Genomic DNA, 26995 nt, shown 5'->3' on the forward strand with positions numbered 1-26995 from the left:
CAAAGTCCTTTCATGCCTAGAAAAATAAAATGCTGGGAGTCTTATGAAACTCCGGAACTCATGTCTAAGGATCATCACAAAGAGACAATAGAACACAGCATGGTGGACCGCTCATTGTGATACACTTGTAAGTATGAGATTCTATTAAATAATATATATTATAAACAATTAGTGGGCAGTGATATTTTCCAACAGCAGGATTGCTCAGAGTGAACCAAACCTTGTAGATCTATTCCTGCGCTAGCTTAGGCTATCTGTAATTAAAACTTATGATCACCTCAGATACAAATATTTTCTAAGTTGGGTGGCACAGGAAACATTACAGTTTTAGATTAGGGTATATGCTTTTATTTCATGTATTTTGTGATCATATGTGCATTTATGTAAAGCTGCATTACTAAATCATGCACTTGAGAATTGTTTCTAAAGTCATGCATTTGCCAAATGATCAGTTCCCCTTTTTATGACCCTTCCTGACTACATGCGCATGGTTGTGAAATTTACCTGAAGGAATGATAATCTTCTTTCAAATTTCTTCATCCCTTCAAATTATGCCCAATACACAAGGTGCTTGCTGTTGAAGGGACACAAAGTTTGCATGCTAAGACAATCAGTCTTCACAAAGTGTAAATTTCTCCAGATTTTTCTGTATTTGATCTAACATGATATATCACAAGTATATTTAAATGCAGATACTTTATATACACAAAAGAACTTATTGATTGCTTATCAGGATAATAAAAGTGTATTAACATGTCAAAATGCTTAAGAAAAATCTTATATTTTCACGCTGCTGGAAGATTTCATTTAAATGTTAGATAAAATCGAATTTATTTCTTCTGGCTTAGCACATACTCATTTCAAGTCATCACTAACATATTTACAAGTACTCTAAGTTCATCAGTAAAATATATTTTTTCTTTCAAATGACTATCAAGAGAAAGCACTGGAAGCAAAATCAGATGAGAAACCAACCTGCTTAAAGTACTCTATGCTTAGGGGGTGATTGAGCACACCGGCTTAACTAAGAGGGTATTGGAAAAAGATAGGCAAAGGAAATATAATTTTTAAAAGCAATGGAAATACAAATAACATAGGAATTTAATAATAGTCACATAAAATAAATAAAATTCTACATAAATATTTAATAAATCAAAAACTGGGATAACCATAATCCAGCATTTAGACTGGAAAAATTATTTACTTAGACCTTCAGACAGGACTTATAGTTTCTTGCAAAATGTGCATTCTCTAGAAAGCACACAAAAATCCTTTCTTTTCGCTTGCTTTTATTGTTTTACTCTTAGCACAGAGGAATGTTTTCACATATCAAACCACCAACATAAAAGAAATGGTGGTTGTTGATCTGAAACTTGTTGAATTTATCCACAATATAATGATGGCCCAGATATGTGAATATTAGTATGTATTGTTTGATTTTGGGTCATTCCTTCATTGGGAACTCCTCTCCTCTTTTTTTTAATCTATTTATATGGAAGGCAGAGTGACAAAGACTTATCCTAGACATCTTTCAACTGCTGCTTCATTTCTCCAATGGTCTCAGCAGCCAGGGCCAAGTGGACCCAAAGCCAGATCCAGGAACTCCATCCTGGGTACCCACGTGATGGCAGGTTCTAAGTCCTCGGGCCACCCTTTGTGCCTTCCCAGGTACCTTAACAAACTGGAATCGGAGTAGACAGACTTGAACTAGTACTCCAACATGACATGCCAGTATCCCAAGAGGCAGTTTAACACCAGGAACAGAACTACACACACACACACACACACACACACACACACACATATACAGTTTTTTTAAATCCAACAAGTATCACTTCTTAAGGAATTAGAAAAGCTAAGATTTGCACTTTGGGGGATTATCAAAAATATTTCTTAAACGTTCTCAGCTGGGGGGGGAGGGGGTGCTGGGTCTACCAGTTGCACTGGTCCTTGTGACTCCTTCATCTTAATTCAGAATGCCTGAGATGGAGTTGTGTGCTCAACCTCAAACCCAGCCTCCTGCTGATGGGAACCCTGGGAGCAGCAGGTGCATCCGACAAGCAGCTGGGAGGCTGCCACCCTTTGGGAGATGGAGATTGAGAGCCTGGCTCTCTGCTTCAGGCTGCTCCAGCCCCAACTGATGTGGGTATTGGGAGTAATCAGAGCATGGGGGCAATGTCTGTTTCCCCTTTTTTTCTCTGTTTCTTGAATTAAAAGACCGTTCCAAATGTGTAACTGTGAAGGCTTTCACTCTTCCACTCTATATTTTGATATAATAAACTAGAGATGAAGCTGAATTGTTTAATTTTATCATTTAAATAATTAATAATAAATTCTTTAAGAATGTATTTAACAGCATTTATCTACCCTTGAATTCAGAACTGCAAATATTTCTTTTTAAGACACTAGCAATTTTGGAAATTATCTGTCTTCAGACTTTAATTTTATTTTCTTTCCTTAAGATTTATTTTATTTTGTATTGGAAAGGCAGATTTAAACAAAGGAGAGACAGAGAAAGATCTTCGATTCACTGGTTCATTCCCCAAATGGCCACAAAGGCTGGAGCTGAGCCCATCCAAAGCCAGGAGCTGCTTCCATGTCTCCCACGTGGGTGCAGGGTTCCAGAACTTTGGGCCATCCTCCACTGTTTTCCCAGACCATAAAAAGGGAGCTGGGTACACCAGCCAGGACACAAACTGGCAGCCATGAGGGAAGCTGACACTAGCAGGCAGAGGGTCAGCCAGTTGAGCCACTGCCTCAGCCTCCTGTAATAACACTTTCCTCGTTTTTTTATTCAGATGAAGTTACAAAGCCTGTATTATCTCTGCTCATTTATAAGTCAAGAAAATTTTCATTTCCTCTCCTTTACTTCTTCCAAAAATACTCCTGAAACATTGGGTCCTTTTCTTTCTCCATGTTTAATCCTTTTTCTCTTCCTTGCTAAGTCTTTTATATTCACTTCCAATGGCTTTATCAGTATTATGGTTGGAAGAGGGAATAAACACAGGAAATCCATAAGACCTGCTTGACAAGATCTGGGTTGTGTAGCTGTGGATTCACTCTTGTTTCAATATAGAAGGCAACATGAAGACAGAGCAGTGCCCCATGAAGTTTTAGAGTAGAGTAGGAATGCATGATGGCATGAAGCCAGCGGTTAACTAAGGAGGAAAACCGGTATGGGAGCAGACATTCAGTCCAGGCAAGCTCAGAGAACAAGCAACGGGGTATTAGGCATTGGGGAGTGGTCTGGAAGCCCAACCCCAGCTCCTGGGATAGTATCCAACATGTCCTATATCTTAAGGGAATGTAAAACCAGACAATTTTATAAAATACAACTTTTGTAATCTAGTTATTCTATGAAGAATGCATTATTACATACTTCCATCACTAAATCTCTTCAATTGTTGTTATCTTTATGATATTAAGTAGTACTTGTGTTTTGTAATTTAATAAATCTGCAATATGTATGACTTAGAATACTACACAACCACTTTTCAGGATTATCAAATAACATTTGAAAATAACACAGGGAATTTACAGTCTTGTAGGGTTAGATCAACTAGGAAATATTAGTGCCACGATTTTTATATATTTACACTTCATTCCTTCTCCAGCATCCCTAACTGATTTAGTACCTGGTATCCAAGAACCTTCCTATGCAGCAAATAGCTGAGCACAGGGCTGTTGCTGGTTTCTAGAAAGCCTTGGCAGAATTTACATTAGAGGCAGTCCCTTGCACCCTCTGCTGAAACCCCGCGGGGTCCCCCAGCTTACTAAGGGTCATCCATGTGGATCACAGATGCCTCTCCCTGCAGACCAGGCATCTCTGTAAGGGGACAGCCTACTTAACTGCGCAAAGGGACGTTGTGACCTTCCCACCCCCTCATCCACTTCCTCTCCAGTGTTCAAAACTGCCTCTGCCCTTCAGGCCCGAACACATCCCTTCTGGTGGGGTGCACAGGCCCAGATGTAGCAAAAGCCCTGTAGCCAACTCAACTCCTTTCAAAGCTGAGACTCAATCACTAATGTAACATATCAACAGAAACATACCAGCTGCACTGGAATCTAAAGGAGAGCAGGATACACACCAAGAGAATGTGTTTTCTGTATCTACAAACAAATATTCCCTTAGTGACAGAGTGTAAGAAAGTGTAAATAAACTGAAACAGAAAGTTTCAGCATATGTGTATTTTTCTAATCATTGCAGTTTTGTTTCAGAGAAAAAGAAATAGGGAACTTGAGAGTTTAATGTGACTTAGTTCACACAACTATCAAGTGCTTGAACTCAAAAACCTGTCTGTGCTCAGAGCCCAGGACTCCTGGCAGATACTCCGCCAGCCCTCCTGAGTCCCCAGAGTCCCCAGAACTGGAGGGCCTGCCTCTGCGATGGCCCGCTCTGTGCTTGACCTCAGCCTGCTCTGCACAGTGAAGCTGTTCTGCTTTGGGCAAGAGACACCTCTAAAATTACAAAACATAATAATCTTTAGATACACATACACCTGAGTTGTAGAAAACATGTATGCACAGTTACAGTTGATCAAGCGAGGCTGTAATAGGATATTTTTAAAAGTTGTTTAAAGCAGAAGGTAGAAAAGAGATCAAGTGCCAGGAGAAAACCAGCCATTCTAGCTCGTTACACTGACAGTGAAATGCAGGAAGGATGTTCTCCATCACCCTGCTGCTGGGAGATAAGCAGACAGCCCCCGGGTGACTATCTCAGTGATCACACAAAAGAGGATACAGGAAACTTCGCCCTCGGTGAATGTGTTTCTGAAGCCACTTATAACCAGGATCAGTTAGAGACGGCCAGTCAACACCAAGGCTTGCTTAGCCTCAACTATGTCAGTGTTCGTCATCTTCATGCTTTTCATCTTTCCAGAAAGTGTTAAATTCTCACACTGCCATGAAGAGACCTCCATGGATTACTATTGTCAATGAAACTGAGTCTACCACCTTTACATCTACAGCCGCTGGGAACCTAGCCTTACACAGAAACGTATCTCTTTAGTAAAACTCTCCTTTGCTGAAGCTAATTGGAGCCTTCATTTCTAATCCACACTCCACTCCCTTTGCACTTTGCTCTTTCCTGAAGATTTGAGTGCATTTAATTCTCTTATTCTTCATCAGCTTCCTAAACAGGGTAAATTCACACAGAATCTGAAATCTATCAGATCATACCTCCTGGAATTTTTTTCTTGAGATCTGCACATGTGCTAATTGGTACCTATATTTTCTCCACTACGTCCAAACACGAGCAAACAGTAACTTCTTCCAATCTCCACATTCTGAATTCCAACCGCTGTTTGCTGCTCTGTCTTCTGTCTCTGCCCGTGACAATCGTTTGATAACTTCAGGATATGTCACCCACCACACCGCAGGCTTCATTGTAATGACGCCCTCTAGAAACAGATCTTTTTGTTAACAAATATAACAGTACTTTTCAATCTTTTCCTTGCTTAATTTTCACAGCTTTTTAACACTCAAGAACTCATTCTGTGACTTTTAATGAACATATTCCTATTTTTTAATGCCTCATTATTGGGATTTTCCCTGCAAACTCCAGCTCTTTCACAGCTACTATCCCCACTGGTGGTGTTGTTCAGTCTCTCATCTTAGGGAACCTAATTTTTCAGTTTATTCTCTCTTTTTAAAACAGTTTATGGGGGAATACTCTATGCATTTTGGGAAAACTGCACACAACCTCATCTGCCTTGAAATCAAATCACGCACGTGAGTGCATTCCCTTCTCTCACATTCCAACATCAGCGCATCCCGAGTGTCAGGACGGCCGAGTGATCTAAGGTGCCAGACTCATAATCAGGCCACCGACATTTCTGTTAATTCTTCCTCCAAAATACCTGCCAGCTATTCCCTTCCCTCCAACTCATCGGTCACTCTAATTATCCTTCAGCTGGACTCCTCTGGTCACCTCCTATTTGATCTCCCTGTTACATCACCGTCCACTCCACTCCACTCACAACCCAGCTTTAGACATGAACATGGCTACTCCCAATTCTTAAATCTGCAATCATTTTCCAACTCCTAACCATAACATTCACAGCCTGTATAGTTTAATGTACTTGGCTCTTACCTGTTACAACTTGACCCCCCAACACTTTCTTACTGCACTGAATATTTTTTTAACACAGTTACTGATGCAGCCTTAATTCTGCTGCCTTCTCTAACTTCGCACTCTCTGGCTCGCTCGCTCTGCCATCCTCCAGATTGACTCAGGAACTAAATTTCTTTCCTCCAAAAGGACGTGACCTTCTAACCTTTACCCAAGCTGCCCCTGTTTCACTCCGCGCTTTCCTGCACATCCTGCTAGTTCCAGCTCTGACAATGCTTTACCGGATGCCTTCACTAACCACTCTCACATCAACCAGGTTCTCGTACGCGTACTCACAGCCTCTGTATTTCCAGTATCAAAGCCCCCATCTCATGTATGTTATTGTCAGTGAGGATGGGAACATCAGAGAGATCTCTGTAGATTACTGGCAAGCAGAACTTAGCACAAAAAAAAAAAAAAAGTTTTTTTTTATGAGTCAGCAAAGGCTGATAAAAATTTGTTTATCCATAATTCATTGTATATAAGTGATATATATGTTCATCAAACTATGTGAATTTCATTATTCTTAGATTTTTAAGCTATTTCCTCAATCCTGAGTTTGATAACCTCTATGACATCTGTTTTTATGCAAACAGTGCCTGGGCTGGCTGAGTAAATTCTCCCTGAATTTTAAGGTCAAGGCAATAACACTTCAAACGCATGAACTAGATGATTAATTCCTATCTCATAATCAACCCTTAAGGAAGTTTACTCTTTGACTATTTACCCATTTTATCTAATTATAAAGAAAAAATCCTGTAGGATGTATTAAGAAAGCTTTCTAAAAATGAGAATTATCCCAAAAAGGAGCCATTGGGGGTTGATGATGGACAGTGACCTCGAAATGGAACGATCTTTTACAGAGATCTGTGCCTCTTTACCAAATCCTATCAGATGAGTTCGAAAGTCGTTTACTGTGAAATCTAAGAAATGGTTCACCTGTCGCCCTCCCCTCCCTTCTTCCACCAGGTAAATCATCCCAGTCAGTTCAAGAGTCCATGCTTACTTTTCATGATGTATAATTTTATATGATTTTTAAAACTAGAACCCTAACAGATAATTATTTTAAATTACTAAACTATAAAAAAAATACTGTATTTCTTTAGGAAAATGAATAGACGAAACTGTTGGATTTGTAAAATGTGCAGAGACGAATCTAAAAGGCCCCCTTCAAAGTAAGTAGCATTTAAAATCTGTAAGTATGTTTTGAAATATTTAACATGGGATAAACAATGCCACCTTAATATATTTTTCAGAGAAAAAGCTTTGCATTTACATATGAGTAATTCCACCAGAAGAGCAATCATGTATGACACTAAGAATCTGTATTAAATATTTACTATAATTTATACTTGACAAGTCAGCAAGTTAAATGATTTTACATTTATCATTTTTTAATCTTTGTTTTATATTATTTCTGCTGAAATGATACTCTTTTTATGCACATGCTTTCACAATTAAAACCTACCATGTATAAAGTGTCAGAAACTTTCACCCTGAAATGTAGACAAAACTGAAAAGATAAATGCTTACCAAATTCCAGGTTTGCCATATTTTGCCATCACTAAAAATACAGCCATTTGAATGAGAAAAGTGACCAATTACAATGCAAAACAAAGCCTGAGAAAGGTAACCACTCTTCAGTTGGACCACATATAATTCCCAGTTTGAAGATGTTGGTTGGGTTATCCTATTCCACAGCAAGACCTCAATTCTGGCACAACTTCCAGTGTGAGAATAACTTCTGGCATGCGTGCTTCTCCACTGAAACATCAACATGTCCAGAAATGCCTGTAGCCACTGCGGGGAAGAGGATGCTACAGCGCTGAGCAGGGAAGGCAAGACAAGAGCTTAACAGCTGGATTACACCCACATGGCCTAGCGAGACATGGAAGCAGCTTCTCATTTCTCTTGCTGAGTTCCTGAGAGTTTCACCATCAGAGCTTGTATTTCCTACTACCTGTCCTGCATATCCATCATGGAGGAAGAGGAAAGCCAAGAAACAATCCTTCACATTCATGCAAGGCTGCCAGGCAACTCAGATTTCGCAGGCGTGATACATCCATGACCTAAATTAGGTTCCATAATTTTATGAGATACTCACAATTATCTCCATTTCATAGATAACAAAGTGGGAGTTTAAGTTCAGAAATACCAAAATTATTAAATACAGCAATAGAAGTAGAACCAGGGACTATCAGATTCCACTCTTTCCCTCCTTATCAGCAATGTCATGTTGTCTCCAAATGCTCCTGTATATGTTTGGTATCCACTGTCCAGAAGAAAGAAAAGGATACAAAAGTGGAGAACTATCAGTAAATTCGGGTATTTCAGGGGAATAAGGACAGTTCTTAGACTAATCCTAATAAAAGCACCTGGAGGCCCATGTGCTAGTTTGAATCTTGTGAGATACAAAGAAATTAAGAGCAAATTTCATCTCACTACTTCATCCCCAACCATAGTTACTATAATCAGGATCTCTCTCAATCTATCTCATGAATCTTAGAGTCAAAGGAATTCTCTTACCAGTCATTACCAACACTTAATTTTAAGCTAACCCACACAGTGATGGCATTTTTGCTGGTGGAGATGTTTATTCTTTCCTATTTAGAGAACAAGATTAAAGCAGAAAGGCCTAAAATGATCCCTGCCTAGCTATTTCTATTTCACTAAATTTTAAATATACATATTATATATATGTGTGTGTATACGTATGTGTATATATAATTTTTCACTTAATCTGAAAAGGAGAGAGAGAATGAGAATCTTCCACCTGCCAGTTCACTTCCCAAATGTTCAAAAAGAACAAGACCAGGCATACCAAAGTCAGGAACTCAGAACCCAGTCTGTGTTTAACAACTGGGACGTCAGCACTTAAGCCGCAGCCACTCCCTCCCAGGGTGCACATTAGCAGCAAGCTGGATCAGAAGCAGGGCCACCAGGACCCAGGCACTTAGAGATGTGCACATCCCAACAACAGTGTGACTGCTGCACAAACACCTGCCTCTTCCTGGTACTTAAGAAATGATAACTTTAAAGAACCTTGTAAGTTTGAACAAGAGCAAGGAGCATTGAGTCCAATATAACTTTGTGGAAATATTTCCTGAAACTAATCTTAACATACTATTAATATTTTCTGAAAGTAATTTTAGCACAGTGTTAAGCCTCCATACTGATGCAAATAGTCCATCCAAAACTAGCAATAGCCACCTGAATTTTCAAAAAAACCCAAAATATATTTGATTGCTTTAAGGCTCTCAATTTTCCATGTATCAGGTCAGTTTTTAACCTCTCTAACCATCTCTCACTGTGTTAAGAACCTGCTAATGCTGACGGCTGATCCACTGTTGAATTAATTACTGAGATAACTTGCAAACCACAGCCAAAGGACAGTGTTTCTTTGCATTTACAATAATCTTTTATGTAAATTTAGTTGTAGGAAGCAGGAAAATTTAGAAATTTCCATACACTGAATGTCAATGAACACATTAACTACTTTGAAACAAACATTAAATTACTTGTACACAAAATGACAGCTCACCAAAATAAAAGCTGGAAAGTAGCTTTGCGCTTTTAAAACTATGTATTTGAAATACATGTCAACTGCTCCCTTTTTATACATTTTTATAAATTTGAGAAAAATAAAGGAAGCTTCAATAGCAGCATCTTTCACAAAAATTTCTAAATGGTAAATAGCTTTACAGCACTTAGGGTAAATGAACCCAACAAATAACATAACTTAGTGCCACCAAAACTCCAAAATAATTATCCAAGTAATTACCCAAGGAAATATCCAAGTTAGATATCAAGAAAATAAGGTGCATAATTGTATTTATTTACTGTTTGAAAAGTAAATGTAGAGAGCAGCATTACTGCACAGATCGGTAAGGCTGCTGGTATCCCATATCTAAACCAGTTCAAGTCCTTGCAACTCCACTTCTGATCCAGCTCCCTGCTGATGGCCTGGTAAAAAGGAGGAAAGCGGCTGTTTGGGCCTCTGCCCCTCCCATGGGATACCTGGAAGAAGCTCCTTGCCCCTGTCTTCTGCCTGGCCACACACTGGCCCTTACAGCCAACTGGAAAATGAACCATCCAATAGAAGATTTTTTCTTCTCACTGTAACTCTTCCAGAGTAAATGTAGGTAGGTTTTGGAGAATCCCTAAATCCCTAATGGACTGCTAGGGGCAGAAGTACACAGTGTGAATACACATCTTTGGTTATTTGCATGAAGGACCGTAACAATGTGTACCTTCCTGGTCCACTGGGATTCGATTTCTGCTAACTTCCTTGTGAAAAGCCCAATATTTGACCTTTAAAGGTAAAATAAATATTCAAGCAGACGTGAGGCCTGGTGGTAAGGACACCATTAGCTGCCTCTTCCACTCTGGAATACCTGAGTGTGGGGCCCAGTCCTCTCCCAACCCCAGCTCTTGCTCCGGTGCACCCACAGAGGACGCAGCTGACAGTTCCATTACTCCCAGCCCTGCCCACCTTGTCAGAAACGTGAACTGAGCTTTGGCCTGGCCTAACCAACTTGTTGCTAATATTTGAGAAGTAAACCAGTGAATACAAGATGTTTTCTCTGCCCTTCAAATAAATAAAATCAAAAATGAGAGTAATCGCATCATCTATCCATTGTCTGCTTGCAGAGTATGCATTTACTACAAATGATACTATTGCTTATTAAAAATTTATAATTACAAGTTGTAACATGATAAATGATTAAGAACTGTGATAGTATAGGTAACAGTTACTAGAAGTCCCAACACATACAGTACACACAACACACACAGCCTAAGTACTTCTTGCTTAAAAACACACCAATATGGGTCCAGCACGACAGCCTAGCAGCTAAAGTCCTCGCCTTGTATGTGCTGGGATCCCATATGGGTGCCAGATCTAATTCCAGCAGCCCTGCCTCCCATCCAACTCCCTGCTTGTGGACTGGGAAAGCAGATGAGGACAGCCCAAAGCCTTGGGACCCTGCACCCACGTAGGAGACCCGGATGAGCTCCTGGCTGTTGTGGCCACTTGGGGAGAGAAGCTACGGGCGGGAGATGTTCCTCTCTGTTTCTCCTCATCTCTGTATATCTGACTTTCCAATGAAAAAAATGAAACAAAAAACACAAATATAATCAAAAAGAAATCTTAAAAAGACATCAGACTACTAATGCTCATAATTGAAGACTAAGGAGTTACTGGTGTCTTGGCCCTTCATCTTGTTAGAATTTATTTTATCATAATTTCAAGTATATACTACTTCTAATTTTTAATTTAGGTAGTGTAAGTAAAATGTAAGAGATCATAGGAAGTTCAATTTTTGTTCCAAACCAGACAAAAATGGAATGTAAATCTATTTTGGTAATATTTTTCAGATAATATCATTCAGTTCAGCAAAATCGAGAATATTTTAGTACTATCAACATTTTTTGTTTCCTTTTAAAGCCTTACCTTGGAGGAAGTGTTACAGTGGGCCCAGTCTTTTGAAAATTTGATGGCTACAAAATGTAAGTATGATGGAATAACTAGCCAGTTTCTTTCTGGTATCCAACCCTTCTCGCACAACCTTCCAAGTGACAACTCACACAGCTGAAAAAGGACACGTGAGCTTACTGTGTCACCCACGACTTTTCTCTGGTGTTAAAGAAGACAAGATTAGTCACTGGGACGATTCTTTTGTTCACAAGTGTATGTGCAAAATCCCTGGAGAATATGCTTAAATAGTAACATGCCCCGAGACGTGCTCTTCTAAAGTTAGTATTTTTTTTTTTAAAGGGAAAGTTTGCTATTCTCAGAGTCACTAAAACAATAGATTTTAGTCTTTACGTTATAAACGTTCTCCTCAAAGTTTGCTTCCGGTTTTACCAGTGTCTGACTTACATGAGACCGTTGGTGGATCCACGGATAGGTGCATGGTTAAGTATCAACACGCAGAGGATTCTGAAACAGCAATGCGTGTGAGGCAGAGTGCCCAGGCCCCAGCAGGAGCTAGCCATGAGGTGGAAGGCCCAGTCAGGCGAAGAGGACTCTGGAGTGCAAAGCTGGCAAGTTACGCCAGACAATACCGAATAGGAAAGGTACTGGGCACACGTACTCACACGGCTTATTCTGTTGAACTCCATTTTTTAAGTTAGTCCCCCTCAAGTGTTTTCAGGCTTTTTTTCTATAGATCTATATTTTTGCCAAAGGCCTTTTCAGTGTATGATCCCCTTTTTGGCTCTTTGTAAATATTAAATCTTTTTTTTTACTCACGTATGTTTATTATTCACCACAAAATTTGTCGGTGTAGTGGCTCTTCCCTCTCTCTCCAGCTCCTCCCTCCTGGTTTTCCTTAAGTTATGATAGCGGTATGATCCCTTAGTAACAGCTACCAGATGAACTTTTTAATATGTTTAAAGCTAGTTACTGCAGGGAAGTTAGCTGTGAGAGACAGATGTTTGTTAGGGGCATGCTGGCTATTCCGGACAGGATAGCTCCTGTTCCTCCGGCCACTGGCCGTGCACCAGGGCCACAACATACTCTCCTTCACTCAAGTGACCCTCTTTGGTCTAAGCGCAGCTGACCTGTCTCGCCCAGAGAGCAATGGTGTGCATTCTGAGCTCAATTTTCCTGCTGAGTCACCTTAATTCTGGAACTGACTTCATGGCCCCTCCCTTGGTGCCAGAATCTATACCTCCAGCCTCGGCACACCACCTAAAGCTCCCACTTTTTGCTTTTAGGCTTTTTTGTTATGTTTTTAATTTATTTTTTTAAATATTCTTTACACAGTAGAGAAGGATACACATGCATTTCTGCTTAGGTTGGGAAAGGTCAGGGTATGAAGGAACACAGGTGGGACAATAGTTTCAGTTCCATTCTGTTCTTTTTTTCTCCTGTGTCTGCTGAGGGGAAAGAGGGGAGGATGCTCCTTGCTGGCAAATTACGTCAGCAGCTGGGGATGATGGAGTCATTTGAGGACACTTTAGAGACTCCCGATGTGGAAGGAATGCTCCAAGGGTGTTTGAGTGTTTTTGTTAGTTCTGAGATGTTTTCAGCTTCTTTGCATCAGGATTGAGAAAATCTTCCCAAGGTTTATTGGTTCACAAAATCCACCTTAGTGCATCCATAGACCCAGGAACATGCTGCAAAGCTTGGCCAGGAGAGCTGTGTAATCTGTTCTGCTTTCTATTCCCTGACAAAGCAATTGACATCCTCCACTGGCCTAGCTGAGCTGGCAGTCACGTCCTCCATGTACATGTAGACATACTGTTCACTTCACAGGCATCAGCAACTAAGAAGGCCCGGTCTCAATACACAATCTCCAATGTTAGAATTTATTTCAATATTCCCTGCAGCCGGGGTTTGAGTCCAATGATCTAGTGGGGCATCTCCCAAGAAACCTGGTCTAGGACTCAGACCTACCTGTGTGTGCCAGCTAATGCAGTGTTTAGTTCAGTCTGTCACCTGCACTAGCCAATGCACAACCTGGTGGATGCAGCCTCCCCTCGCCTCATCTCTCACATAAACCAGTAAATGTGATGCCTTGGTCCAGCCTAGCCTGCCATAGGCTCCCCTATGCACTTTTAAGTAGATGCTGCTTTCAGCCTGGTCAAACTACATGCATTTTGACTCTTGTCTGTGCCAGCAGTTTTAGCAGCCTAGACAAACTTGGACCATGCCACACCCAGCCCACACACCAGACAACAGGTGCTACAGCCCTGCCCAACAGACCCACCCCAATCCCAGTTCTCAACTCACCAGTGGAAACAGCAGTTCAGAAGGGGAATCCTGAAGTTCCCCTACTAGTTCCACCTCTAGCCCAAGGTCTTCAGTGTGTGGGTAGGTGTTCCGGCCCAGTCTGGCATGGCCTCACCCACTCTCAGCATTTGCCAGTAGATGCCACAGCTTGGCTCAGCCTGACCCAACTCCAGTCCCAGCTCTTTCCAGTAGGTGTATCAGCCTTGCCCAGACAGACCCACACCCAGCCCTCATGTGAACTGGCTGGTATTGAAGCGTAACCCATCCTGGCCTGCACTGTGTCCTGGCTCTCACTCATGGCAGCATGTGCTGCATATTGGCCTGGACCAGCCCAACCCCAAACCTAGTGCACATGTATGCTAATGGGTGCTTCAGCCTGGCTTGGCTTGGCTCATCACCAGCCCAGACTCTTGTGCTCCCCAATATGAGGGACGCATAGCAGGGGAGTTTCTCAAGTTCCCCTAGAATGCCTAGATCTCTCTTGTGCAGGCGGGTAACACAACCCTGCATGGCATGGTATGCCATCCTTGCTGGCCTTTGCATGTGCTGGCATATGCTTAAGCCCAGCCCATCCTGGCTTCCTTCCAACTGCAGACTTCCATGAGTGTGAGTGAGTTCCCTGGTCCAGCCTAGTTCAAGCTCATCACTACCCCTAGCTCTCACGCAGACTGGTGGGTGCTGCAGACTCAGAGGCAAGGACACAAGTACTTAAAGAATCTGCCCCCAGATCCGGTTCTCCCACTCTCTGGTAGGTGCTGTGGCCCAAGGTAACTTGGCTAATGTCCTACACCAACATTCACAAACAGGCACCATGCCCCCGCCCAACCAGACATGCCCTCTAACTCCAGCTTTTGCATGTGCTGGCAGGTGATGGGTGATGCTATTTAGTCCAGCCCAGGTGGGGGGCCTGGGCTGGTGCCTTGGCCTGACACAGACATTCCCTCTAAATCACTCTGTCTCGGTTCCAGCACCTACTTTCAAGAGCAGTTGGCCCAGTGCAAACATTTCCACTTTTTGTAGCAGAATTTTCCTAGCAGCAGTTGTGGCCAAGAATTTTCAGATGTAATAATGAACTATGCCTCTTACTTTTCAGGTATTCCACATGGTTTGTGAAACAATTTATGGTATAATCATGAATTTTATAAAAATTTACTTATTTTTATTTGAAAGGCAGATTTACAAAGAGAAGGAGAGAGAGAAAGGAGCTTCCATTTGCTGGTTCACTCCCCAAATGGCCACAGCCTCTGGAGCTGAGCTGATCTGAGCGCAGGAGGAAGAGGCATCCTCCAGGCCTCCAAAATGAACGAGCACAGGGATTTGAGGCACCCCTGCTCCGCCACTCTCCAAGTCCACAAGCAGGAAGCCAGATTAGAAGTGGAGCAGCCAGGACACTAACCAAAGCCCACATGGGATGCTGGCACTTAAAAACCAAGGACTAGCCTATTGAGCCACTGTGCCTGCCCTAATTGTGAATTTTTAAAAATGAATCTTCTGGGCCAATTTTAGAACATGAAATGGAAGGACGAAACATGTGTGTGTGTGTGTGTGTGTGTGTGTGTTTATGTGTGTGGTGCACTGTCAGAACTCATCTTCTGCTAGTAATGTACAGTCTTTACCTTCTACAATCCATGTTTTATAACACTACCAAATTAATCTCTTGGAGCTCCAAACTCTTCATATGTAAGTAGTAAGAATATCAAACATCTACCCAGCATTATTGTACAGGCTAGCTATAAAAAAACTCTGCTCAATTTCTTATACAAGTTAGACATGCAATATTTGGTAGTTACTTTTATTAATAACAAAATACCTTTGAAAATCCCTCATTTTCCTTATTCATATAAAAAAGCCCAAATTTTTGATATTCAAGACTAATATAATTCATATTCTAAGTTTCATCTTCCCTATGTTCCTTCAGATACCAGGCGAAGCACCAATATGACCCTCCACCTTTCCTACGCCTCCACGCCTCTCCTGCTGCGAACTCTGTCTCCTCGACACACTCTGCTTGTCTCTAACAGAAAACAGGGTTGCAGCTCTTAGAAACAGGCTCCCTACAGACTGCTCCTAACTGTAGCTAGCTTTCAGGGACATTTCCAACAGGGCACACTGCTTCCTATTCACATTTCATCCTCTAGAAAGATTGAGCACATGCTAATTAGTGAACATGTAATATGTGCTCAACGAATAAATGCAGAATCAATATTAGTAATACTCTTTCGTACCAATTTTCCTGCAAGTTGTGAAGGTCTTATGAACAAAGTGAACAGAGCTATTTGTCAATGGCTGCAAATTGACTCCCACATAATTTACAGGTCCAGTATCAGAAGCAGCGGCAAACTATAGAGAAAGATTAATGCATGAAGACAGCACTTTTTACAAAAGCCAGCAGAAACACAGTAAATCTTGCCAGAAACTGAATTACTGTCCTGTGAAAATTCAAAATCAATTAGTCAATAAGTGCTAAAGTAAATCTCCATTTGGTGCACTGAACCAGAAAGAATACAAACAGCAAATCATGCCAGAAAACAAAAGCACGCTTACATCAACCAAGAACAACAATCCAATGCATCCGTTAGACTAAGAAAGGAAGGTGCCTATTTTTTTTTCCTTTTACTTTTGAAAGAGCTACAGAAAAAAAAGGAAGGGAGAAACAGAGAGGTATTCCATTTGCTGCTTCACTACCCAATTGACTGTCGTGGAGGAGCAGGGTCGGTATGAAGCCTGCAGCCAGGAGTTTCTCCAGGGTCTCCCACAGGACCCAAGCACCTGGGTCATCCTCTGCTGCTTTTCCAGGCCACTAGCAGGGAGCTGAATCAGAAGTGGAGCAGCCAGGACCTAAACTGGCACCCAATGAGATGCTGGCGCTACAGGCAAAAGAGAAGCCCATTATGCCACCACGCCAGTCCTGGCAGGTACTTACTCTACACAGCTTAGAACCTTGTTTCTCTGACCATGTCGTTCACAAACCTACATGGAAAGAGACAAGCTGGGTCTGAGCAGTAAATGAGCAGAAACTGGTTTGACAGATGTTCACTGGAGAGACATTACATAATGCTGCAATGAGTACAGCACAATTATGTCCAACAGCATCATCAGAAAAAGGAGACCCAAGAGCCTCCAGAACAGAACACAGTAAAGTTCAAACATTAGTCATTGCTTATGAATGCTGGTCACTGAGATCCATTCTAGATGTCTTCTAATGACATATTCTTGACAAATTGTTTTAAAATATTAAAGATTTTTTTTTTCAAATAATGTGTGCATTTTTGCTCAGTGTTCACTCAACAGAGGGGTAGTAAACACTTCTTAGATAAGTCCTGCACCCTTGTGGGAGACCTGGAAGAAACTCCGCTCACTTGGATTCAGATCAGCTCAACTCTGGCCATTGGATAGAAGATATCTCTCTTTCATTCCTTCTTTCTGTTAATCTACATTTCAAATAATAAACTTTTTTTAAAACCCAAAAATCTCCCAGAAGTAAATAAGGAAGTCTGCCACTTATGCTACATTGAAGAAAAGTAGGAAAAAAGTGATTAAAGTAGCCTCATTAACTGAAATTTCAATGGCAGAACAAACATACACCTTTTTTAAAATAACAGCCTTTAATAAAAAAAATCAAATGCTGTATAAGTGCATTATAGGCAGCAGTTTGCAGATCATTTAAAAGACGAAAGCTCAGTAGAGATAAACAGGTGTGTCTGAGTGAAGGAATAGTGTGGAATTCCTCAGTGGGAAACTAGTAGCATTAAACAACAACATAAGATCCATAGCAACATTCCAAAGCATAAAGATGACAAAAATGCTCTTCAATGTCCAAAGCAATCAAGATTTTAGGAAATAACTAAATTATTTTCAAGCAGATATAAAATAGTGATTATATTCAATGCATCAAGAAAAGCTTGCCTGAGCTAATTTTTAAATTCATAAAGAAATATACATAAATTTGCTAAGATTTCAACTTGCATAGTGAACCAAAATATGGCATTACAGTCAACACTGTCATCACAAGTGCTAGTGTCACTAACATGAACCCCCCAAAACAAAACCCTATGGGTATTTCTGAAGATTAACCCGAAAAAAGAGATAACAGAATTCTCTAGAGGGAACCAGAAAAGATTTTAAAAAGTGCTTAAGAAATGACATTAAACCTAAAGTCACTGAACACAGGAAATAAAGTAAAGTATTACTTTACTTTGGTAAAGTAATCAAAATTTGTAATGTCATAAAATATCAGGAATAATCTTATTAACTTAATCTCAGGTAATGAGATTCTCCACAAATATTTGAGTGAGATGTGTTTCACGTAGTAGAAAGACGATTACATAAACTAATGATTCTTTCATTCCTGCCAAGTATGTTCACATGGTCCAAGCACAGGGACATAACAGAAAAAGAAGGCCACATGTGCACCACTGAGGGATGACACAAACCGCCACATGAATGAGTGATTCCACAAAGCAGTTGCAAGTTTTAAAAATAAATAAAACCACATGCTATGACAAAGACAAACATAAGACTCTGCTTGGCAAGCCAATAAGCAGGTGGGCAATTCAACTCCTTTCCCCTCTGTCACTGGCCTCCCTCTCTCTTCCCTTCAAATAAATATTTAATAATAGCAATCATTTTTAAAATCCCCCAATTCTGTTTTGAAGAACACCAAAAAGTCCATGAGAAACACATATTACCTTTCAATTTGGAGATAAGAGATTAGTTTAGGAAACCAGGTCAACTAATGTGAAGTAAGCATGAACTAGGTGGAGTAGACAAAGCAGGATGGCAGCAGAACTTGGACAGGAAGAAGAGTCACGGCGTGCCTGGGGAAGGTGTCTGTGCAAAGGTTCGATGACCTTGGATGGTCCATCCTTGCAGGAGAGCCTGTGTTCTAGTCTGAGCTCCACTCTGATTATACCTTCCCGCCAAAGTTCACCCTGGGAGTCAGCGGTAATGGGACAAGCATATGGGTTCCTGCACCTATTTGGAAGATCTGTTTTAAGTTCTAGATTCCTGGCATAGCCCTGGTTATTGTGGGCATTTGGAAAGTGTTTCTCCATCCCTGTGTCTTTCAGAGAGAGAGAGAGAGAGAGAGAGAATCTATAGATGTAAAGTCATAGGGCTCTGAGATTACTTAGCAGAGGAGTGCAAACACAGGAGAGCAGAACTCCAGAGAGGAAGCTAATGTGTTCTCTGACATTTCCAAATCCAGGGAAAAGTGAGGGTTAAGTGAAGCAGCCAGAGGCCAGTACTATGGCATGGTTGATAAAGCCATTTCCTGAGATGATGGCATCTCATAAGGGCAATGGGTCATGCTCAACTGCTCACTCCAGCTCAACTCCCTGATAACAGCTGGGAAAGGAGTAGAAGATGATCCACTATCATCTATCCACTATCATCCATCTATCGTTGGATCCCTATCATCCACGTGGGAGACCCAGAAGCTCCTAGTCATTTGGGCAGTTCGCCAGTGGATGGAAGATCAATGTTTCTCTTTCTTCCTGTCCCTCCCTCCTTCTATTTCTCCTCTCACACACATACTCACTCTCTCACTCTCTTCCTCTCCTTTTCTGTCTGTAACACTTTTAAACAAGTAAATAAATCTTAAAAAGAAAAAAAAAGAAAGCAATTTTCATAGAAGCCAAAAAAAAAGGTGGGGGTGCTCACAAAGGGAGCTGTTAATTATCGCAGAGACTGCATAGAAGCCAAGCAAGATGAGCAAAGAGCAACTACCGCTGGACACGGAAATTTAGAAATCAATGGCACATGGGCTACTTAGTCCTTATGCAGTTTGTCAGACATTATGGAGATGGGTAGAACAGAGGACAAGACAGACAGCATAGGAAATAATTCACATAAACTTTTAATGTGAAGATCAGCCGAGAAAAGAGCAGAGACTCAAAGATAGATATTACATAGCCATTATAGCATTTACTGGTTTTATTTAGAACACACAGCAACATATCTGCATGCCTAATGGCAACCATCAGCGAGGAAGAGAGTGAGGACGCCGAAGACAGAGATAACTCAAAGATCAAAACACAAATGAAAAGCAACACAGAGAGCAAAAGTAGTGGAAAGTGAGAAAAAAGTGTCTGGGCAGCCCTTCAAGGAACTGGGACACATTCCTCCAGTATGGAAGTTAGAAGAGTTTCTAGAGATTTCAAAAGCTGTGAAGGGTCAGTTTTTTAAGGAAGGGTTATTAGATAAGTAGGCAATGTTGCGTGCCCATTTGATTTTGCAGTAACCATTTCCAGTGAGAAGGCATCACTGTTTATGTGCCCTGACCTGCCCACATTGCCACAGCACAGTGGCAGAGCAGACATGCAGTTGAGCCATTCTGGATAACTAATTGTCTGGAAACACGCAGTTTGCAGAAATCTTTCGATTTGATCAAAATCATCCTTGAATATTGTGTATATGCTTCCTCATTTTTTAAATTATAACAATCAAGGTCAGATAACCTTGGAAATGCTAGGCTGAACAGAGTAGGATTTCCACACTGCTGAAGGCGATGGAGGAGACTGCTCCATATTAATGAACTATCTAGCCTGGTTGGTACCTTTTCATCCACTTCAGGGAACAAGGCAGATCTCAGAAGTTACACATGGATGTTGTTGCTCCCTCGCGTGCATTTGGACTCTAGAGGAGAAGACGATCTCTTCCTTCCCTTCATTTTTGGCAATTCTTTGCTTCTCACTATGGATTAGCAGTCTGCTACACTATCAGTTATTCTAATTTCTGCTAACCGTCACTGTTGCCATGGTTACTGCCACACTGCCTTGTCTCAGCTCTATATTTAACACTTCTTGTTTTCTTCAGCTTCTGTCAGAATTTTTCACCTTGCAGAAGGTGAAAAATCCTGGCCTTTTATAGATATTACTGTTAAGTTAGTACTTTTTGCTTACTCTTAGAAAGCCAAAACATAGTAGCAGATATACTCTCTTGTCTTTAGTGCTTCTCAGAAGCTAAATAATTTGGGCCTGGCTCTTTCCTTTACAAGATCTTTAGCATTATTTTAAAATATAAAGGTCTGATGGACCCAAAAGCCTGTATCAACAAACCTCTCTACTCCCATACCAGCTATGAGGCAGTGTACAAGCTCTAAGGAATGGGTGTTCATGGATTAGTTGTAGTTTTCATGCACAAGGTACTCAAAACTGAGTGGGAGCACAATGGGATTCAACCAGTAAATAGGATAAACTTGATATGTTATATGCACGTCCACTTAGAAAATTAGATTCAGAAATGCATGGATGCTGGGTACTATTAACTAACAGAAACATTTACTTAACATGGGGAGATAATTTTTTGCGATGCCTGAATCTTAGGTTAGGGCATAAATGTAGCCAACCACACAAAAGAAATTGCATATGCTCAAGGGTGACCTGCCGCTTGGCCAGGAACAAGGCTCAAACCAAGTGGACACAGCACAGACGAAAGGAGAGCTGGAAAGGTAGACAGCTATATCCTAACAGGTCCCACAGCCATGGCCATGAGGCATGGTTGTGTCCCAAGGGCCTAACAGCCACAGCCAGGAGGTGTGGTTGTGTCGCAAGGGCCCAACACCCATAACCAAGAGGTGTGCTGTGTCCTAAGAGCCCCCATAGCCATGGCCAAGAGGTGTGATTGTGTCCTAAGGGTCCCTCAGTCACAGCCAGGAAATGTGTTGTGTCTAACTGGATCCTACAGTCATGGCCAGGGGGGTGTGTTATGTCCCAGTGGGCTCCCCAGCCATGGTCAGGAGGTACGCTGTGTCCCAGTGGCCCCACAGCCATGGTCAGGAGGTACGCTGTGTCCCAGTGGCCCCACAGCCATGGTCAGGAGGTACGCTGTGTCTCAGTGGCCCCACAGCTATGGTCAGGAGGTACGCTGTGTCCCAGTGGCCCCACAGCCATGGCCAGGAGATACGTTGTGTCCCAGTGGGCCCCACGGTCATGACCAGAAGGTGTGGCTCTATCGCCACAGAAGCTAAGCAGCACTGAACAGAGATCAAAGAAGACCGTGGCCAGCCCTGGTTTTAAGAGATTCTTCACTAGTAAAAAGAGCAGAACAGTTTGAGAGCAGAATCAGACTCATAAACATAAGCTTTTTCAGAGTAAATTGTTTCTAAATATACCTCAAAATCATGAACAAAGATATTTAGGAGAACAGGAAATAAGGCAACAAATGTAACAGAAATGTGCAAATGGCAAGGGAAAAAACAATACAAAAGAAAATGGAAAAAGATTCCAAATTCATGGGAAGAAATGAAATTAACAGGAAGAGAAAAGATGCTTAAGCATTAATACATTAACTCATTTAAACAATTGCAAGTCCTTGGTGTCATCCCACTGAACTGTAGAGCGGAAGCAGGTGTGCAGTGACCACTGTTAGGAATGAAAAGCAACAAAATCCTGCTGGAAGCAATTTCATGATACGTCTCCAGAGTCTCACAAAATATTACATGTTCAGGAAGAAATTGCATTCCTTTTAGATCAATTATAACAAAATAGAGATGTAAGAATTCATACATCAAAACTTTCAATATGGAAGAAACTCTCTAAATGTTTACAAATAGTATGAGGCTATTATAATATACAACCAGCCCCCGAAATCCAGATTCTCTATGAATTCAGCCAACAATAGATCCAAAACAGTACATTTGCAAGGACATGCACAAACTTGTTTCTTGCCATTAATTCCCAAACACTGCAGTACAGCAATTATTTACACAGTATTTACATTGTATTGGGTTTTATTTATAATCTAGAAATGCTTTAAAGTGTAACAAATGAGGTTGTGCAGGATAAAGGCAAACAAATACCACTTTACAAAATGGACTTGAACATCCTTTGATTCTGGTTTCTCTAGACCTGCATCCAATGCACTCTAAATACCAAGGGACAAGTGTATACAGCCCAACCCTTTATGATCATTAAAAATAAAAAGGAAGTGCAGGCATTTGGTTTGCAGTTCACACACTGGTTACTATGCCTGCGACCCACACTAGAGTTCCTGGGTTAGAGTTCTGGCTCTGCTCCAAATTCCAGCTTCCTGCTAACGTGCTTGTGGAATACTGGATGTCTCAAATATTGCATGTCTGCCTCTCCTCGGGGAACTCAGTCCAATCTGAGCTCTAGGCACCTGGCTGTTCAGGGCACTTGGAGAGTGAATCAGGTGGTAAGAGCCATGAGGGTGTGCACGTGTGTGTGTTTATGTGTGTGTACAGTGTGTTCTGTCTCAAAGAAAAAGAGCAGAAAGCATTCATTGTAAGATATTAAGTATGAAAGAGTGATACTGAAACAAAATTGTTTTCACACTATAATGCCAATAAGGCACTTTGGGTGTTATTTTACAGATGTGTAGGCGACTGAATTTCAGCTTAACTAGGCATTATACATGAGCCAAAAAATCATAGAAAGAAGAAATATCACATTTTAACCATGTTATTACTTTATTAATGCTTCCCACATTTAGAATGGCATATACTACTTTAAGCCATGTATATAATAATACAGCACAGGAAAGGTAGAGAAATCAGAAATGATTAGTATCACAGAAACAAAGCTGCAGAATTATAATAAAATGGAATTCTTAGTGTAAAATGATATCCTCATATAATTATGAAATTTATTACTCCTGGAGCTACATACTGGAAATAAAAGGGCTTAATTTTTATTTGGACATGTCCTTAATGGAATACTGCAATTAACACACATTTAGGATCGCATGCATGGTTTAAGACATGCTGCCTTGCCTGGCATATACTGCTAGAAGATAAGCACTGCAGCTCTGACTCGGGCAAGAGAAATCTACATTTCCCGTCCGCATTAAGAATGGCACCACGTGTCATCTTGTGTCACAGAAATACTGATCACAGTGACGAGTTTGAAAAGAGCATGAAAGGCAGTCCCAAATGCACCACCCTCATTCTTCCAGCACAAAGCAAACACTATATATAGCATGAACATGTCTCTTCTGTCTTCTCAATTTACGTAAGCAAATCCGTATTTCATCCTTTTCTCACTCAAATAGAGCACCAATCTCTTGAGTAGAATATTCAGGAATAAGTTATTTAAAGTTTCAGAATAAGCTCCCTATTTTCTGGCTTGTAACAAAAAATGAGTACAAAGTTCAGGTTTTCATCTCCCAATGCTGTCCTGCTCTGTTTCCAACTCAGAGTCCTGACAGGCCGGACACCCTGATGGGAGCATTACTTCTACATGACTTGGACATTCTCTTTCAATCTTGACCTGCCTACTTAGATTCTAAATCCTGCACTTATCCCCCATGTACTTCCATGATCTGAGCTCTATTTGTCCAGCTTGAGTTCCTTCTCCAGGTCCTGCGACACAGCCTGACCTGTCCGCTCTGGGCCCATTCTCATGGGTGAGCATTATGTTCAGAGTGACTCAGAAGACCTCACCAATGACTGGCATTAGTTAAGCAAGCTTCCAATGCACAGACCCCAGTGTGTGATATGCAAAGATGTACGTCTAACATATTTGCTTATGACATGAGTAGGAGCATCTGTTTGAATTTTTGTTTTAAAATGTTTTAAATGCTGCTCAGATTTTTTTGATTTGTCTCATGAACTCTTATCTCCATCTCTTCTAGATGGCCCAGTGGTCTATTCAGCATACCTTAAAATGGAGCACAGCGATGAGAACATTAAATTCTGGATGGCATGTGAAACCTACAAGAAAATTGATTCACGATGGAGCAGAATCTCTAAGGCAAAGAAGCTCTATAGAATTTACATCCAACCAGAGTCGCCTAGAGAGGTAACTCTCCAACAAGGATGGGAAAGGGAATTTCATTCATCACTGGGAGGGCACTAACACCTGCCAACCATCTCACCTGTTAGGAGTTGTTACACTCCTAAATCATACAAACCAGCATCGCTTACTTGATAAGGAAACCCAAGAATCTGAGAAGCCAACTAATTTGCCGAGTGACACATCACCATAAAGTGGTAGCATCAGGATTCAAAACTAGGCCATCTGCTTCCAAAACCTCTTTCCATTAATTTGCAGTAATGCCCAGGAACATTAAAAATATTTTTTTAAAAGTCCTTGTAACAAGAACTGGCCTTACCAGAAGAATTTGTTAATCTCAAAAGAGACCTGTGAGACTCCCCTGTGGTACTGTCAGTTTATGCCTGCACATCACAGTCCACCTGCACTGAAACAAGCAGGCCCAACAGACACTCACACTGGTACCAATGCAGGTAACACACAAGTCCCAACAGAAACAGACACACTGGGACTTCTGGTTGACAAAGAATGAGGGAAAGAGAACTCCCACTCAGAGGATAAGGAGAAGAGATGGCATACAGAATTTCCACCATTCAAGGCAGATCCACATTGATTCCCCAGAACGCGTGCATGGAAACTAGCTAGCTTAGTTAAGTGACCACATCTCCACTCACTTCTCCATTGCTCCTTACCGCATTCCCATGTTAAGACATACTCAGTTAAAGCATTACTTGTGAATGTTAAGGAAGAAATTCGGAAAAGCAACTCCTTCCTTTTTCCTTAGAAACCTCCACCTACCAAAGTTTCTTGCCTGGAGGCTCTCACCCATAAACCACTTACATCCTCTAAGTAAGCAATGGTTTCTGAGACTCTTCTGGCCTTGAACCTCATGATTTTTTCATTCTTTTTCAGATGTAGAGGTAGATACCTATATTTTTGGAAGCCAAATGTTTATATCTTATAAACCATTTTAACACCTATTAACTTGTAACCAAAATTACTCTATTCCAATGAAAATGAGAGGAATAAACAAAAACCTTTCATTTCTAACATAAGATATTTACATATCTTCTACATAATATATTAAATTATGTTTACCTCCTCTGCCTGTAATTCACTTTTCAGATCAACATTGACAGTTCGACAAGAGAGACCATCATCAGGAACATTCAGGAACCCACTCAGACATGTTTTGAAGAAGCTCAAAAAACAGTGTACATGCACATGGTCATGGATTCGTATCCAAGATTTCTAAAGTCAGAAATGTACCAAGAACTTTTGAAAACTATACAAGCCAACAATTCTTGACTATCACTCAAAAGTGTAAATCGAAGATGGTATGCTGACAGTAATGACACTGTCCTTTTAGAGAAACATAGAATCTGAAATAAAGTCACAATGAAAGAGAAATCAAATTACAATTTCAATTCTTATTCCACGAGAGGAACAGTTCCAAAGGGATGCATTTGAGAACTCATAAAAAAAAATGTATGGCATTATTTTCTTCAAGAAGGTTGATTTTCATTTCTTCAGTAACACATTAGTCATTCAAAAGCATGTTATTCAGCTTCATGGTGTTATTTTTTCTTCCTGTTATTGATTTTTCATACAAGGGGATGTACAGCAGCTGTGAAATGGAGGCTAACATATTCAGATGTGAGGATGCAGTGTAGTATGCATCTCTACTTCCACAGATGGACTCCCAATGAAACTGTTTACTATATCTAGACAATAGGATGCTGGACTCTGCCATTGTCCATGTCCACAATGATGCATACATGCCTGTTTATGAAGAACTATACTATAGTAATATAGGGGAACACAGTGACGGGGAGGGGATAAGGGAAATCCCAGGACCTATGCAACTATCACAAATGATAATATTTTTAAATTTTACTTTTTATTTATTATTTTATATTTTATTTATATATTTTATGTCTTATATATGTGTGAGAAATCCCCTGTCAGCTGCCTGGGTTTGCGTCCCAGCTCTGCTCCCCAGTTGTGCTGATGCACATTAGTTGAGTGACGGCTCGACTCACGGGGATTTCCGCAGCTCATTTGGGAGATTATGCTCGGGAGTGAAAACAGATGTTTTCAGGTGGCACAACAGTGACAATACGCAGTATTTTACTTTCCAGAGCAATTTGCATGGAAAATGTAAACAATTAAAAACATTTCACAATAACATCACATTTTATATTGTCCGCCAGTTTGAAACATTGAACAAATTCAGAAGCTCTGCATAATATTTACAAATATAAAAAGTGATACACTGCCCTATATAAAGTATTTTAGAAATTGCAAGTATTATATTCCTGAAGAATTGACTCCTGATTGTGAAAAGTAAAACAGATTTGTCTCTTGATCTAAAACAGAAGAGCTTCTTCATTCTCATCATTCTGTGTCCTTTAG

General features: G+C 40.8%; 1 protein-coding gene across 1 annotated transcript; it reads left to right on the top strand.

Moving 5' to 3' along the window:
* On the top strand, positions 1-26183 carry RGS13 (regulator of G protein signaling 13). Its single transcript, XM_040985192.1, has 5 exons — positions 1-127; positions 7216-7284; positions 11556-11617; positions 24441-24607; positions 25706-26183. The coding sequence occupies exons 2-5, from the start codon at positions 7220-7222 to the stop codon at positions 25886-25888; spliced, it is 477 nt and encodes a 158-aa protein (XP_040841126.1). The 5' UTR covers positions 1-127; positions 7216-7219; the 3' UTR covers positions 25889-26183.
* Positions 26184-26995: the final 812 nt, after the last annotated feature.

The sequence above is a fragment of the Ochotona curzoniae genome, unplaced genomic scaffold (genome assembly GCF_017591425.1).
Source record: "Ochotona curzoniae isolate NIBS_2020 unplaced genomic scaffold, NIBS_Ocur_1.0 contig_430, whole genome shotgun sequence".
Lineage (NCBI taxonomy): Eukaryota > Metazoa > Chordata > Mammalia > Lagomorpha > Ochotonidae > Ochotona > Ochotona curzoniae.

What these genes read in the sequence shown, in the direction of transcription:
- RGS13 (XM_040985192.1), top strand. Translation starts at nt 7,220, where the DNA reads ATGAATAGACGAAACTGTTGGATTTGTAAAATGTGCAGAGACGAATCT. An exon ending in TCTAAAAGGCCCCCTTCAAA is followed by an intron (nt 7,285 to 11,555) that starts GTAAGTAGCATT and finishes TTCCTTTTAAAG; the next exon opens with CCTTACCTTGGAGGAAGTGT. An exon ending in AAATTTGATGGCTACAAAAT is followed by an intron (nt 11,618 to 24,440) that starts GTAAGTATGATG and finishes CATCTCTTCTAG; the next exon opens with ATGGCCCAGTGGTCTATTCA.